Source organism: Urocitellus parryii, chromosome 3 (genome assembly GCF_045843805.1).
Source record: "Urocitellus parryii isolate mUroPar1 chromosome 3, mUroPar1.hap1, whole genome shotgun sequence".
NCBI classification, from domain to species: Eukaryota; Metazoa; Chordata; class Mammalia; order Rodentia; family Sciuridae; genus Urocitellus; species Urocitellus parryii.
The window spans coordinates 172,687,134-172,703,423 of record NC_135533.1 but is presented as its reverse complement, the minus strand read 5'-3'; the positions used below and the strand labels follow the sequence as shown (position 1 = coordinate 172,703,423).

At 47.0% G+C, this 16,290-nt stretch overlaps 1 protein-coding gene across 1 annotated transcript in view; it reads left to right on the top strand.

Moving 5' to 3' along the window:
- The window catches only part of Erc2 (ELKS/RAB6-interacting/CAST family member 2), an 808,331-nt gene extending 793,968 nt beyond the window's left edge, over positions 1-14,363 (top strand). Inside the window, exon 18 of the mRNA XM_077796473.1 lies at positions 14,220-14,363. Within this exon, the coding sequence (XP_077652599.1) occupies positions 14,220-14,363 (144 nt within the window). The remainder of the gene's footprint in view (positions 1-14,219) is intronic.
- Positions 14,364-16,290: the final 1,927 nt, after the last annotated feature.

Below are 16,290 nucleotides of genomic sequence, written 5' to 3'. Positions count from 1 at the left end.
GTCCCAGTCAGGAATCCAACTTGTGGCAGGGAAGGAGTGTGACAACTCCGGAGCTCATGACAGAGAGGGAGGGTCTCAGTGCCTAATCCACAGGGCAAATGGTTGTAATTTTCTTTTGTTCCTTTTATAGATGTAGTCCTTAAAGTAAGTACATACAAAGATTCTCAGGACACAAAGCCCCTCTGAGGAGAATTCATGTGGCCATTCCCAGGGGAACCACTCACTTTGCTTCTTGTTAAGGGACAATTGTTAAGGTTTTGGAGAACAAGCCTTCAAACATACTGTGCCACACACTCACATGTGTGTCCTTTCCAATATCTGGAGCCCATACTCAGCCTTCCCTTGTACATCAGTTACTGTTTACTGGGGATTCATGTTTCTTTGACCTCCTGTGCAAGGTTGATGGATGGGTTTTTAAGCATCTTTAAATGAATTACAATATATGCCAAACTTATATTTTTGTAATATTTCTGCCAAACTGGACTACAGTGGATGGCTTATTTCCACATTCCTTTGGAATGTGCATGTTCATAAAATTTTACGCCTGTCAGTTGGTAATTTGCCAACATTCATTTGCTATCACATCATGATCATTTTTTTTTAAACAACAACAAAAAAATTTAAACACAGGTATTAAGGATGGACAGAAATGTCTTCCAATAGCCTGTCATTTGGGATGTCTGAGCTAGAGAAAGATGAGCCCCGTAAAAATAGGTGCAGCTGGAGAAAAATGAAAAAAAGAGAGGGGGGAGGCTGGTGTGCCTGATGTGTTCTGTGATGTCACACGAACCCGCAGGCCACCGACCTGGGAGGTTGTTTCTCTGCAGGCAGGGAATGTCGAGCTCTTGGACTTTTCTCATATGACATCCCCAAACTCAATTAAGCTGTACTAACTTATTCTGTTAGTGGAGACTCTTGGTTTCAAGTGACAAATACCCAACTTAAATTGGCTTAATTTAAAAAGAAGAGGAGGAGAGAGAATGTCTTAGCTTTAAAAAAAAAAAAAAAAAAAACATAAGGTCCAAAGGCCCAGTAGCTCAAAAGCTGCCATCAGGCTGCCGTCTTTCTCCATCTCCTGGCCCACCTCTTCTCTGGGTGGCTCCTTTGTTGACTTGGTTTTCACACTGAGGTGACAGAGGCTGCTGTCAAGGTCAGCCTGGCATTCTACAACTCTATGAACAGATGGGCACCTTGGTGACAGTTCCAGTGAAAGTCCAGGGATGGCTTGGGTCCTGTTCACTTCTATTCCTAAGCACACTTGTCACAGCCCAAGGGGATGCAACATTTCAGTTGACCGAGTCTGGTCACATGCTCCATGGGACAGGAACTGAGAGTAAGACAGGGGAGGTTTTCCAGAAGAAATTGGGGGTTCTTTTATTAAAGATATTTGGTACCTCTTTGATCATGTTTCTAAACTGGCTTGGTACGTTTCTGAGCCCAAGGACAGATATTCCTCATCTATGTACTTTTTTCCAGTTATCTTTTGTTTCATAACAAACTACCCAAAACTTGGTGGCATAGACGCACAACTTTGTGGGTCAGGAATTCTTCCATCAGTGCTGGGCTGGAAGCTCGAATGCATGGTGCATGTGGTGGGGTCACTCGGTGATTCTCAGTGCTGGCCTGGAAAGCTTAAGACGGTGTCAGTCCAGCCTGGTACTCTGCTGAGGATGACCACAGACTTCGTACTGCCTCCACAGTCTCCCTGGGCAGCCTGATTCCTTAGGGGATGGCTTAGGACTCCAGAAGTCCAAGGCAGAAGCTACTAGCCTCACAGAGCTAGACCACAGCACAACTTCCACCAGATTGCTTTGATCCAAGGAGTCACAGGTTAGAGAAGCTTCAAGGGGGTGAAAAACAGGCTCCCTCCTCATGGTCATCTTGAATTCATGCAGTAACATACTGTAGATCCAATCCATTCTTTCACTACAAGTGCTGTTGCAGTTTACGGTTATATCCATGTAGTCAGAGGATCTCCCAGCTGCAGCTTAGGCTGGACTTAGAGGCAGCAGTCTTCCATTTCCAGTGCAGAAGCTATCTGGCCATGGCCTCCCAGGCAGGTACAGGTGTGTGCTTTCTACATGAGAGGACCCTAAAGCAGAGCTACTCAAGCTTCCCTGGCATTTGCTTCTCTGGGGGCTCTTGTGAAAAGGCAGATTCTGAGATGAGGCCATGTATTCTATAAACCTGATGAATCTCACAGGTCCCTAAGGATCACACTTAGGGACCAAGACCCTACAGCGATGGCTTTTAGCTCTGTTTTAGTAGCTGAGCCAATTCTATGGAAGGAATCCCAAGTTAAGGCTCTCTAGGTACAAAAACGAACCACGTAGGTGCTGCGGTTGGCAAAAGAAGGGGACATAGGATCTGGCTCATTGCTGCCCCCGAAAAAAGTCCCAAAAGAACCTCAGGGGAGGGTTGAGGGGTCTCAGAACCCTAAATAATAAATACAAACATAAAGAAGGTAAGAAAGAGAGCATCAGCTCTAGCTAGTATCGGTAATGGCACCAGTGTTCCTAGAGAACTTTAAGGCTGGTGAAACCTTTAACTCCCATCACCTTTTTGGTCTTACAGTAGCTTTTCAAGGGTAATGCTCCTGATGTTTGTGCTTTGCTGACAAGGATTCTGAAGCTGAAGCAGAAGAAGCTGCTTGCTCAGAGTGAGAGAGCTGAGCATGAACCTGGAGGGGTCTATCTCTATGTCTACACTGCCCTTGCTGCAGGGCAGAAAGTAGAATATTCTAGAAGGACAGGTGGCTTCGAGATGCCCTAGCCTCCGCCAGTGTTAATACTGGGTGAGGAAGGCTGATGTGGCAGCTGAATGGCTGGGTCACTTTAGGGAGTCGGCCTCCAGTCCCTGGATTCAGTTTCTTAGCCTCTCCACCTGGCTGCGTGTTCTTGCCCACCCCCAGATTTGCTCTGATGGGTGGGGTTGGAGGCAGTGCCCACTTCATAGGGTTGTTGTGGTGGCTTGCATGAAGCACATACTCAGGAAGTGGCAGCCATAGCCCCTCTTTAAGCAGGTGGTGGTCCCAGGTAGAGTGATTGTTCCAAATGAGAATGTCAAGCATCCTCAAGTGGGGATACCATCAAGAGCTGTCAAATGTCAGGGTCTCTTTAAGTTTTCTCCAGCTCAGTAGGTCTTAACTGCATGTGATTTTGTTCCCTAGGGGATATTTGGCTATGTTTGGGGATATTTTTGACTTGGGGATGACAATGCTGCAGGTATCTAATGGGCAGACGCCAAGAAAGTGCTGAATTGTACACAGGACACACCCCCACAACAGTTACCCAGTCCAAATGTCAACCATGCTGAGGGCGAGAAACCCTGCTCCAAACTCACCTTCTGAGATGGTCTCTACTCCAGGAACTCTGTCTCTGCCAGGCCTTATACCAAGACAGAGGTGAGCGCGAACTGTGGCTTATGATCCAAACCAGCCCCTGACCTGCTTTTAATAAAGTTTTATTGGAACACAGCCACACCCATTCATTTACCCATGGCTGTGCTTGAGCTTCAGTGGCAGAGCTGGGTAGTCGGCATCCAGAGTGTCTTGCCACCACACTATCCTCCCGCCCCAGGTGAAGAGCTGGACGGACGATGGCTTACTGCTCCTGGTACTGCATTGCTCCTGGGCCCAAGTTCCTTTGGCAACACAATTGAGATAGCGTCCCTTGCCCCCACCATGCTCTCAGGGTGGGGATGGGTGAGATCATGTCTGAGCGGCCCCCGTGGACTCCTTTGAGATAGGATGGCTGTCCATACATGGGGTGGTGCTCTGTTCCCCTAGAAACTGATGATTCAACATGAAATATGGCCTTGCCCAGGGAGAAGCTGAAACAGGCCAAAGCAGCGGGTCATCCCCCTGCTAGAAAGGAAGGATTAAAAAGAAATTAATCTCTCTTGTTCTCTTTGTTTGCCATCACCAGTGAAGAGAGGCCAGAGGCAAGGAGGACATTGATGGATAGACCAACAGTGTTGTCCTCTGAGGCCTCTCTGGGTGGAGTTTTGCAGAGATCAAGGCTGCACCCCTGAGAACCAGGCATACCTCAGTACTGAGGCCCCGGCCACCCCGGACTTCATCTTCATTTCACAGGGTAGGCCCCCTAGGGACACACGCCTTGTCTGATGTAGATAATTGGAGTTCTAGCATGCTAGAAACCAACAACCTAGCTGGCAAACAGATACTGATGGAGACCTAGAAGAGGCAATGAAGTAGGACCCAGAGAGGTGGGAGTTCAGGTTAGTGGTGGGGATGGGGCCAGATTCGTTGGCACCTGGAGGCAGGAGTACTTGGGGCCTGTGGGTACTGGATGCCTTCTGCACTTTCATCCTCTTTAGAAGCCATCAAAAGGATTCAGAATTACACTCCATGGATGCTTCATGGAATCAGAACCCCAGAGTCAGAGAACCATTTCTTTATGGTAAAAAGGAAAGAGGCAAAGACAACCTTCACAAGCCTGTGCAGTCAGGGAGGAGAATTGAGATCTATAGAGAGATCCCAGGATGCCTCAGGTGAGTGGAATGAGAGAAGCTGGCTAAGGAACTGCACCCTGCTCCAGGGAAAATTGACACCCAGTAGGAGCTATATGCCTCAGTAGATCCAAAGGCAAACAGACTCCAATCTCCTTGCCTATCAGGGCTCGGCCTGCCCATCTGCACCTGCAGACCTCGCTGTGGGACTAATTCGATGGGTTTTGCAGGGGCCATGCTAATGATGTCTCCTGGCAAAGCATGCCCACTTTTGCTCATTTGTGTCCCCGCTCTGCTTTCTGGAAGACCAAAGGAAAACAATGGATCAAAAGTTTGGCTTAGATCTGGGCACAGTGGTTCATGCCTATAATTCCAGGAGGTCTGGAGGCTGAGGCAGGAGGATTACAAATTCAAAGCCAGACTCATCAACTTAGTGAAGCCCTAAGCAACTCAGCAAGACCCTGACTCTAAATAAAATATAAAAAGCAGGCTGATGATGTGTCTCAGTAGTTAAGTGCCCCTGAGTTCAATCCCTGGTACCAAAAATAAATAAATAAATAAACATGTTTGGCCTGGATACCTGTTTATCCCTAGATTATCCCTAAATCTGTAACGTATTCCATACTTTGGAGATTCAGTCTAGATCTCAGAAGAAAATCTGGCCCATTATATGGTATAAGGAACACATTTAAACAGACCCCAAACATGTAAACTCTCAGACAATAGCATTTCAGAGCAAAACATAATATTATTTAAAATCTAGACCAAAGGTCACAAACTCAGAAATTTCTTTTCAGAGAAATTTCTGCTGGAAGAGAAATAAGAGTCATTTGATACACATCAGATTGACTTCTGCTAACTGGAGTACTACATCTGGTTGGCCAGCCACATTTGCTCTGAGCCTTCTATCCATTTTTAAGGAGTAAATGGATTACTGAAGGGTAAATGGATGACCAGAGCATCTTCTGGATCCTGTTTTCTTTGAAACCATAGACATTTGAAACTTTCAAGATCTTGCTCCTGGATTACTTGGAGAAACCTTCTTAGGTCAGAGTTTTTACAAGAACATCAGGGCCTCGTTTCCCCCACTCTGGTTTCTTTTATTTCATACCTGTATTCTCAAGATATTTATCAAGTGCCTATTATGTGCTAGGCAGTGTACTAAGTGCTAGAGATACTGCGGGGGACAAAGCCTCGTGGGACTTTCGGTCAGTTGGCAAAGACAGGTGAGAATCAAGGTTCACATGAAGGCATTAAATTGCAACTGTAAAGAGGCCGATGAGATGGGTTGCTCTGAAGTCGAATGGTGATGGCATCTGTTCTTTTAGTGTTTGTTATATGCCAACACTATTGTCACTGTCAAGTCTTTCCATTGTGTCAACATTACACATGAGAAAACAGGCACAGGAAGGTAAGCTCTGGAGCAAAATTCAAACCTAGCCATTCTGTCCCTGGGACCCTTAGCCTTCACCTCTACACAAAGAGGAGTTGAGCCCTAGAGGCCCCAGAGGGCTCCCTTTATGAAGCATCCCTTCATCCCTTCTTAAGGATAAATTGAAGTTAATTAGGTAAAGAGATAACATAACTGACAGAGGAAACAGCATGGGCAAAGGCCCTGTGGCTGGAGCCATAGGGAATGCAAAAGCCAAGGGATAAGAAATAGAGGCCGATGCCAACTGAGCTGTTGAGCTTTTAGTGGTGGCAGAGCTTATGAGGCAACTGCTTCTCCCATAAAGGATTCCCCCAAGGGTACTGAGGAGAAGCGAATCCTTTGCAGACAGATCTATTATATAGACCTTTGCCCTCAGCAGCCAGACATGGCAGAATTTCAGGCAGAATGGCTGCAGGGTCGAGATGAAGACATTCAAGGTGCTCTGAGGGGAGAAAGGGTGGGCCCTTCTCACTGTCTGCCCTTGCTTCTCTGGTGCTCATATGTCAACACAACGTCTCGTGTTCCAGAGCACGTCCCCTGCACCTTTGCTCATGCTGCCTCTCCACCAGCATGCCATCTGCCACTTGCCACCCCAAATTCTGCTGGTCAAATTCCAACTCTCTTCCAAGTGGTTCTTCTCTGCCATCTCTATGAACCTGGCTCCTGGTCTCTAGCCAGAAGCAGGCTGTTCATCTTCACGTTGTGAGACCTTGGTATCTCCCTCTCAGCACTTATCAGGATGCACATCTCATCTCTAGATCTATGTGTGTATGCATGAAATCCTGGTATCTGACAGTATAACTATCATAGTGCCTGACACAGAGCAGTTTTGGCTAGATATGTGTTGGATGTTGCTGATATATTTTGCAATCCTTTGGTTACAAGTGAAAGAAAAATATCAAAATCATTTCAACAAATGAGAGGATTTTTTTTTTCATGTAGAATTAGAAGATTGAGTTCCACCTTCAGGTCTGGTGGAGTCCAGGTGTTCAGATGATACAGTCAGCAGAACCAGATTTCTCTTCACCCTGCACCTACCTGTACTTTCAACTGTGTGTTAATCACCTCCTTGGACTTTACCTGGTAGCAAGATGGCTGTAGCCATCTTTTTCTTCCAGGTTCAGGTTTATTTTCAAAGACAAGACACCTTTCTTCCAATTGTGTAGCCAAATTCAACTCAGATCAGTGGATCTGACTAGGTCACTGTGGGCCAAGGAGTGTGCTCCTGTGACTGGACAAGCTAACTCATGTGCTCTGTGTCTGGAGCTGGGGATGGAACTTGTGGACAGAAAGTGGAGGAGTTTGGCCCTCCTTCCCAGAGGACAAATGGATGATATGTAATAAATCCCCCCTGTACCCCTTTAGCAGGAAGCAGTGTGGCTCCATTTTGGGCACTGGGAGGCTGGACCTCCCTTTTTTTGAAAAACAGGGTGCTGATAACATTGTTAGTGGGAATGTCCAGGAAATGGGAGAAAGAATTATTCAGAGCCAGATTTTAGGTACTAACCATCCTCCCCAAAGACCTGCAAAGTAAATCCTCACATGTTTAAGGCTGGGTGAAGAGTGAGGCAAGGCAATCAAACAAACCCTTGGGGCTTCCTTCCTGTTCTGTCTTTCTCACCCAAAATGAAATGTCTCTAGTCAGGCAGCTGCCATCCTCTGATAGGTAGGAAACACCGATAAAAACAAATCAAGCAACAAATATACCACTTAGTGTAACTGGAAATAATAATTGAATATTTATTATGTTTGTAGAGTTGAAAACCTGGGACTTAATGAAAAGGTAGAGCTGCCTCCTTCTCTGGGCATTTCCCCATCCTCTCATGGTTATCAGTGTGACGGGCTCTGGGTGCCACAGACTGGAGGCTGGGATTTGAAGGACAGGCATTCCAGTTGCCCCAGTCCTTGAGTACAGTCACACTGGAATTATTGAAGGGACTGTTCTCTTCTTCGAAAGCTTCTGAGAGAGCAGTGCAGTCCTAAGGGTACTTACTGACAAGGGAACAGAAGGGCTCCCAGAAGACCCCCCAGAGCTGGGTCTGAGGGTCTGATTAATCTACTTCTCTTGAGAACGGGGACACTGCCAGATTCACTCACCACCCTATTAAGGGTTCATTTCACTTAATCATGACCCCGGAAGAACCCCAAACTAGGAAAGTGCAACAATTTTACCCAGGTGGAAAGACATTGACCCTGTTGTCTGATTCTAGAACTTTCCCCTCTGACCCATTTTTGCTGGGCAGCCTCATCCATTTCTAAGATTTCTTCGACCCTCTCTCTAAAACATGAATGCCCTGCTGATCTTTCTCTTTCTGGAAGCTGCCTGGAGCTTGCTCTGTCCCTTTTGAGATCAGCTGAGGTGAGGAGACCTTGTCTCACCAGGTCTCTTCCCGGAAGGCCTGGCTCCAGGCCTGTGGCCTTTCCCAGTTTAAAGCTCGGATGTGCGCAAGTGGGGCTCCCCGGGCTGCGCCTTGGGTTGAGACAACGAAAACGCATTTTTGGCATGGTTTGAATTAAAGGAGAATTTCCCGTTTTTCATAAACATTTACAGTAGTTGTGGATGCAGAGTTGAAAGGTTTAGGGTTTTGGTGTTTAATTAGAAACAAATGCCCTTTATGGTCCTGTTAGCAAGGGCGGCGGGTCTAAGATTATTAGGATTATTCCTGTTACTTGTGCAAGCATTTTGATTTTTTTGTCTGCAGCGCCTGGTGCTGACTTCCCCGAGGTGGCCGGGTGTGGTGGTGGGAAGTGGGATCCGCAGGGTCGCTGGCAGAGTGTCTGTATAGGAGCCAGAGCTTTGGGCTGTAGCCCAAGACCCCTTTCCTTCCTTTGCAGAGCTGAAGGCTGAGGAGGCCCAGCAGCTGTACTCTCTCTTGGGGCCTCGCAGAGGGATGCTTGCCAGCCCTGTAAACCAGGCTCTCCAAGCTGAGGCCAGCCGTGCCCCCAGCCCAGCCCTAACTCTCGGTTTAAAACAAGGACAGCCGATAGCAGGGGGCATGCTCATGGAGTCCCAGTCCCTGGGAAGCAGCAGGGAAGAGTCACAGCCATGGTGTTTGCAAATGGCTTTGTTTTGCCATTTTCTTAGACTGCGCCTTCACAGCAGGAGAGGACCTCTCCAGTCTCAGCAGCCTGAGACCCACCATACCCCAGGAAAGGGTGTCATCCATTTGGTGCCTCCTGAACATGGGCCCAAGTCTCTCCCCAGGATTCCAAAGAGGCCAGCCTCTGCCTGGCTGCTGGCTCTTCCTGTCCTCCCCCACCTATCTTGAAGGCAGGAGATATCATAAAAGTTCAGGAGATAGCTGGGAGTCCTTCCTACCTTTAAGGACATCTTGAGTCCCCATAACAGAGCAGAATCTTTGAGTATTTGGTGACGAATAGGCCATCTTTGACTTCAAAAAAGTTTTTTCATAAACAATTCTAGGGGTCATAAAAGTTTACAGCCAGAAGGGCTCTTGGAAACTGCTTCAGTCTGTCAGTCTTGTTCTACAGATAGGTCAGTTGAGGTCCAGGGAGGGCTCCTCATCTTCTGGATGATAAGGAGACTGGCCCAGTCCCCTGCACCCTGGAACACTGCATTTTACCTCGGTGCATGCAGGGAACCATGCAAAGGTCTATATGAGGCCCTCTCACTACACAACCCTTAGTCATCCTTAGATGAGCCCAGGCAGGATTACATGATTTCCCCACAAAACAGTTTTAAAAGCAAAGTTCCATAATGCACTATAGAAGATTTGTACATTTTAATGAAGGTTAAAGAAAACCTCCAAGGCTCTCATATTCCTACCTCCTAAAGACAAGATTATTATTATGATCATGGTCTCCAATCCTTTTTTTTTTTTTTTTTAACAAAAAATATTAGGCTTCCGCGCAGAGCTTTGACTGTGAGGTCAGAGTCTCATTGCTGCCATTTCCTAGCTGTGACCTGGGGGCCAGAGATTTAACCCTGCAAAGCCTCTGTGTCCTCTGGGACTTTTGTGAGGATCAAACATAATTACCATTGTAATTAATAATTATGAGGGCATTCAGGACAGTGCTGGTGCATTCAGAGTGATTTGTCATTGTTATCAAGAAGATAGAAAAGGTGGGAGAAACCCACCATAATAACAACACAGAATCAGGAAGTTACAAAAGCCAGACAAAATTATGCCCAACTAGAAGAATGATTACCAATTATTCAACCCCTTAAGAGAAGAATCCATTCGTTCCATTTTTAAACCTCAGTTTCTAAATGCATTTGCACATTTTTTTAAATGTAGGCTTTTTTTTTTAAGAAGGAGAATATTATAAAAAACATGAAATAACTCCTGCATCTCTTTCCTAAAGGAAAACTCCATTGTAGTGAATTTAAACTATGAGAAACAATAGAAATACTGTGGGATTATGGGATATATATGCCAAGAGGGGCATGCTGCTCAGGAGTCCCTTTCTTCTCTCTTTTTCTCTCTCTCTTTTTCCTAATTTGCTGGGTTGCTTAGTTACACCAGGCATTTTAATAGAACAAAGTCCTCTAATGAACTTTTTCACATAAAGTGGATTTTTTCCATGATTCACTCACTGTAGCTTGTTTATGAAGCTTGTAAATACAGTAGATTAAATAGGTCCCTTTTTCTGGTGTGCAAAAGTCCAGACCCCTCAAAGACAGAAAAGAATGAGGGGGAGGGAGAAGGGAAGAAAGAGGGAGGAGAAAGCAATAAAAGGATGGAAAACAGGCAGGCGCAACATGAAAATGAAAACAACACGTGGCCTCCGACAAATGGAGACTGATTTGCTCCCTGCCCCACCCCCACCCCTGGCCAAGGTCAAGTTAATGTACAGTCTTGCCTGAGCAGAGAGGGAGGTTCTCACTGAGACCATGGAGATTGTCCTGCAAATCAGAGCTCCCTTTAGGTGGTACAGACGGGATGTGAGTGCCAAGAAGCCTCCTCTTTGCATGGAGAAGTGGGGTTTACAGGAACAGGGTTTTAGGGAGCAGAGCCCTGGCAGGTACAGGACTCTTGTATGCATTGAAGTCAGCAGCTTGATTTAGAAGGTAGATTGGGGCTTGAAGATAGGGGGCCTGGTGTATGTTTCAAAACATTTCGCCAACATGAAAGAAAAGGAGAAAAGAAAAAACAGGAGCAGGCTAGTAGATAGAGCATTTTGATAGTGGTTGAATCTGAGAGATGGGTAGATAGAGGTCGTGGTGATTAATTTTATGTGTCAACTTTGTTGGGCCATGGTGCTCAGATATTTAGTTAAACATTATTGTGGATATTTCTGTGAAGGTGTGTTTTGAATGAGATTGACATTATAATCAGTGGACTTTAAATAAAGCAAATTTGCCCTGAAATATCCATGGGCCTCCAAATGGAGGCCTTCACAGAACCAAGACTGACTTTTCTGAGCAAGAAATGAATTCTGCCCGCCAATCACTTTGGCATCAAATGCTTTCCTGGGTCTCCAGCCCTGTGGCTTACCCCCATCAGATATGGGACTTGCCTCCAACTCTCCTGAGAGGTTTACAATAAACCTCTCTCTTTGTAAATATGTCCCTTTGATTCTGGTTCCCTGAAGAACGCAGACTAATACAGTGACCCATTCTGTCATTTTGTAAATTGTACCTTTGAATATTTGGAAATCAGGCAGACCTTGGAGGAATCTGTCTCCATATCCCATGAGCTGTGTGACCTTGGGCAAGTCAACTGACCCTCTCAGACTCAGTGTCTGCCAGGAGCAAGGGACAATTTGTAATGTCTACCTCATCAGATTTGGAGAAATCACATGAGTGGGTGTAACCTAGTTAGTCCATTTATTTATGCATTGGCTCAACAAATATTTACCATACATCATCTCTAATGCTGGAGTTGTGACCTTGAGTCCAGAGAGATGACGCTTCTGACCTAGATCAACTTAGATTTCAGTGAAAGAGATGGAGCTAAATGAGATCATCACAAATCTACCCATGGAGATAAGGGCTTCGGAGGAAAGCAAGTCCTATGCCACATGAATCAGACCAAGAACGGGGTTCTATGTACCTACGTGTCTGAGTGTGTGTGTATGTGTATATGTTTGTGTATATGTTAGAGAGCTCACGGTGCCTAGAAACGGATGCTGCTTTTGCCATTATCATTACTGCTACCCAAAATAACATTTACTAAAGATGCTGCAGTGGTCTCAAAGCGTGCTGAGAAAGGGCCCCATGCATTAAATCTGTGTTTCTGCAAGCAGCCAGCTACCCAGAAAGGATCGTCAGAGGGCAGCCATGGAGGCTCCGGCTGTCCTTCTCACGCCACTCACTGTCTCTGCCACCTCGGCCTCATCATTCTTATCTCTGAACCTCAGTTTTGCTCTCTGGAACTTAATAATACCTGATCTGACAGTCTGTCTTTCAAGGCAGCTGTGAGTTTAGTGATATCAGAGCTCATGAATGTGGAAAGACTTTGAAATGTTACAAAAGCACAGGGGAGGGGGAGGAAAAAAAAAAAAAAAAAGGTAAGGCGGTGTGTGCTCCGCATCTGGTTTCCATATTGTCTCAGGCATTTTGCCTTGGGAGGGCTGTCTCCGAGATGGCTGCTTAGCTCCAGGTTTAGGCTTCAGGGTCCCTGGTGGTGAAGACAAGAATTTTTAGATAATGAGAATAAGCAGGGTATGGATACTCTGCCCTTTATGGAGTCCTATTGCAAAGGGAACCTCTTTTTAACCCCCTACACACATTGGTAGACCCTTAGGGCAGGCATAGAGTCCCCATCCCATAATGAGGACATGGAACACTGGAGGTGACAGGTTCTTTGAGTGAGTGGTCCATCAGAACTCAAGATCTTCCCTTCATTGTCAAATTCAGTTCTCTATTTAATAATGCTCTGCCTTTAAAATTAAGGAAGGATCATGAAGTTTTAAAACTGATATGACCAGAGATCCACAAATCATCTTGGTCAAGCTGCATGCACAGTATCCCATACATTTGATTTTGTGGCCAAGATTGAAGAGTTTGGTAGTTTACATAAAAATCCAGTCTTCCCATTTCTCTTGGGAAATGGGGGACTCTTACTACTGAAGAGCTCCATTTCTTAAGAACAACATTGACTAGAAAGAGAGATGACTGTTCCTTTAGTTAGTGTAAGAATTCTCCCAGTTTGCCTCTCCTATGAGGATACTGTTGCCTACCTGGTGCCCAAGTAAACAGAGCACCTTGCTTGGAAGGGAAAATGGAGATTCAGAGAAGTCAAGTGACCTATCAAAGGACACTCATCTTTTAAATGTCAGAACTGGAGTGGGAAGAGACTTTGCATGCCCTAACGCCCCACTCAGCCCTTGCCCCTCCCCAGCAGGGCCCTCATCTCTTCCTTGCTGATGCACAAATGTCAGGCTCACAATGAAGGAAATCTGCACAGCCATTTCTCCTCTGCTCTCGTTTTCCAGCCCCAAAGAGAAGGGCTTTAGTGAGAGCAAATATGGAGCCTGGAGCGACAGATGAATTGAGGTAACAGAGTAGGTGCATTTAGAAAAATCTATGTCTAACTGCAAAGAACCCAGATTGATCCATTGCATTTAACCCTTTTAATCTTCTGCAGGAAGTGGCAATCAATTAGTAGAGTAATTCTGAAACGATTTATTATCACAAATAGAATCTGAAAGGAGAAAATCACTATGTCCCTTCCAGACAGCTACACTGTGTGGATGGTTTCCATGTGGCCTGTTTGGGGAGGACCTCTCTCTCTCTCAGTGCAAGTGCCGGGCCCCTGGCCTGGCTGGCCTGGCTTGGTGGTCACAGGGTGTGCTGGCATTCAGGCACATGCTGCAAGGGTGTTTTGTATTTAAAGGAGGCCTCTTGCTCTCTGTGGAAGTGACCACCAGCTGCCTCCCCAGTGCCCACTGCAGACCAGTCAGATGCGTATCAGGCATCTCCCTCCCAGGCCTGGCAGTCAGAAGAAGGTCCCTGACCCTGTCTCATGGAGTTCTCCAGAGCGGAGGGAGCTCTGGGTGAGAACCCAAGTGAACTGCTTCTCTTCCTAGTTTGCCCCATCAAATCCAGCTCTGCTGTGTGATTTTAGGTCTGGTGCTTCACTTCTCTGGACTTCAGATGTTTGTTAAGGGACTTAGAAGGACCTTCTTCAACAGGTTTTTTTGTTTGTTTGTTTCCTTCTTGAGAGGGCTTGAGGGACTCCTGCTCCATTCCCCAGAAGAGAGCATTCAGGACTCCCCCTCCTTCCTGGTAGAGGCTGCGCTTGCTTTTTCCCCTCTCTCCAGCTTCCCAGGGACTGAGGGGAGCTCTCCTGTGGCTGGGGTTTTGTGTGCTACCCCACAGAGGGAGCGTTCATCTTCATTACTCCCATAGAGGAGCAGCCGGAGCAACAGTGAGACATTTTATGAGAAAGAAGACCTTAAACTGGTTTTCATTAAATGTGGCTTGATGGAGGCGAACCGGAAACATCCATTGGAGCAATGGCAGCCTTTCAAAGCCCCCCTGCAGGAACGATAAGCTATAAAAACAAATGGCCCAGCAACAGAACAAAAAACAAGGCTCCGGGAACATTTGCCCGGCTGCAAACATGGGCCGCTGCGCCCTACCCCGCCTCTTGGAGGCTGAACCATCAGACCTGGCTGATGTTGAGGATGAAGGAGACAGGGCGGTCCCTGCCCGGGAGCCCACATCCACATGTGCCAGGCACGGAAGGAGCCCTTTACAGGCTGCCCCTGTGGCCTCGCTGACACCCCGTAGAGATGCATCGTGACCATTCTTAGTTTGCAGCCAACAAGGAAATGGAGGCTCAGAGATGTTGAGAAGTATCCCAAGGTCCCAGAGCTGAGTGGGAAAACCAGGACTCAAACTCTGTTCCAGAGAAAGTGTCCCAAACCACCTGCGACTCCCCTCCTGTGGGAAAGGGTTATGGACTTGAACTGAGTTCCAGATCTCAGGAGAGAGCGCCTTGGAAATAAATCAAGTAAACCATTGAGCCGAAACTCCCCCGTTTTCACAGAAGTTGGAAATGGCCGAGTGGGGAGTAGGGACAGTGTGCATGTCCTCCTCTCTCTCTCTCTCTCTCTCTCTCTCTCTCTCTCTCTCTCTCTCCTTACCAGCTGTTTGTGCTCAGGCCATTTCCAGCCCTCATGGAGCCTCAGCTTCCTTATCTGTGGAATGGAAAGAACCGCAACACACAGTTTTAATGAGTGTCATTGTGATGGATAAGAGTCATGGAACACGTGTTTATTGAACAGCTTCTATGTGCCAGGTGCTGTGCTTGGCCTTGGATTCATAGCAGTGAACAAAACAGACCCACATCTCTGCCCTCACAGGACATGGATCCCAGTGGAGGAGACAGATAATCAACATGATAAACGAGGAAATGGTGCCATGTGTCAGAAAATGATCTATGTGCCTTGGAGAAACATGAAACTGAGAAGGGGTGGGGTGGGGCGGGGTGGGGCGAGGGACAGGATTGTAGGGTGATCAAGGAGGTTTTCTTGGGAAATAGTATAGAGCAAAGAGTGGACAGGGGCCAGGGAAGATCACACCTGGAGGAGGGCACAGGAGAAGCAAAGGCCCTGAGGCGGGAGCAGGCCTGGTTGGAAAAGAACAACAGAGAGGCCAGGATGCCTGGAGGAGCCCGTAAAGTGCATGGCAGTAGCTGGCTCCTGGATAACTGCTGAGGCTCCGATTCTTTTTTCCATTATATTAACAGTGGAGCAGGCGCCCAGAAACCCCCTTCCAAACTGAAGCCCTCCCCAACCTATCCTTTCCTGCCTAGGGGCTCTCTGGTTCCTAGCCAATGGCTCCTCACTTCCTGCTCTACTTCCCATTCGTCTGAGTACCACTGCATACACTCTGGACCCCAAGGCAGGTCCCTAACAGATTGATATAAATCGTAGCCTCTAAGTGGGACTCTCTCATTTCCCTGTCCCTTGTGTTCCTGTAATAGCAACGGGGTTCCCAGATGTCCACCCAGCCATACTCTGAATCACAGTGGAACTCTGGGCTCCTTTTACAACCCGACCCAGCCCAGTGGATCTCACCTGGTGCGGCAGATGTGAGCACAACTTGCCATCCTTCTCTGGACTCCCTCTCCCCATCCTGTCCTTGGCAGTGTTTGTGTCTTGCTTCTGCTCCATGGGACACATACAGAGACTCTTTCCCAGAGGGCAGAGATGAGCTGATGTGAGAGCTTCTTGGAGTGGTTCAGTGGAAACAATTACCTTGAAATCCCAACCAGAGGATGATTGCTTCTCACAAGCTCCGATGCTCCATCCTTCCCACTTAGGAGGCCTGACACGTTCCCGTGATCTTGGCATGAGATCCCACCCAATCCCACCTGATCCCACCCATGGCAGCCCATGCCCTCTGCAGTTCTCCAGAAACACAGCAGGACATCAGCTTTGCTCCTGCTTCTCACCACTCTGTCCTCATCCCT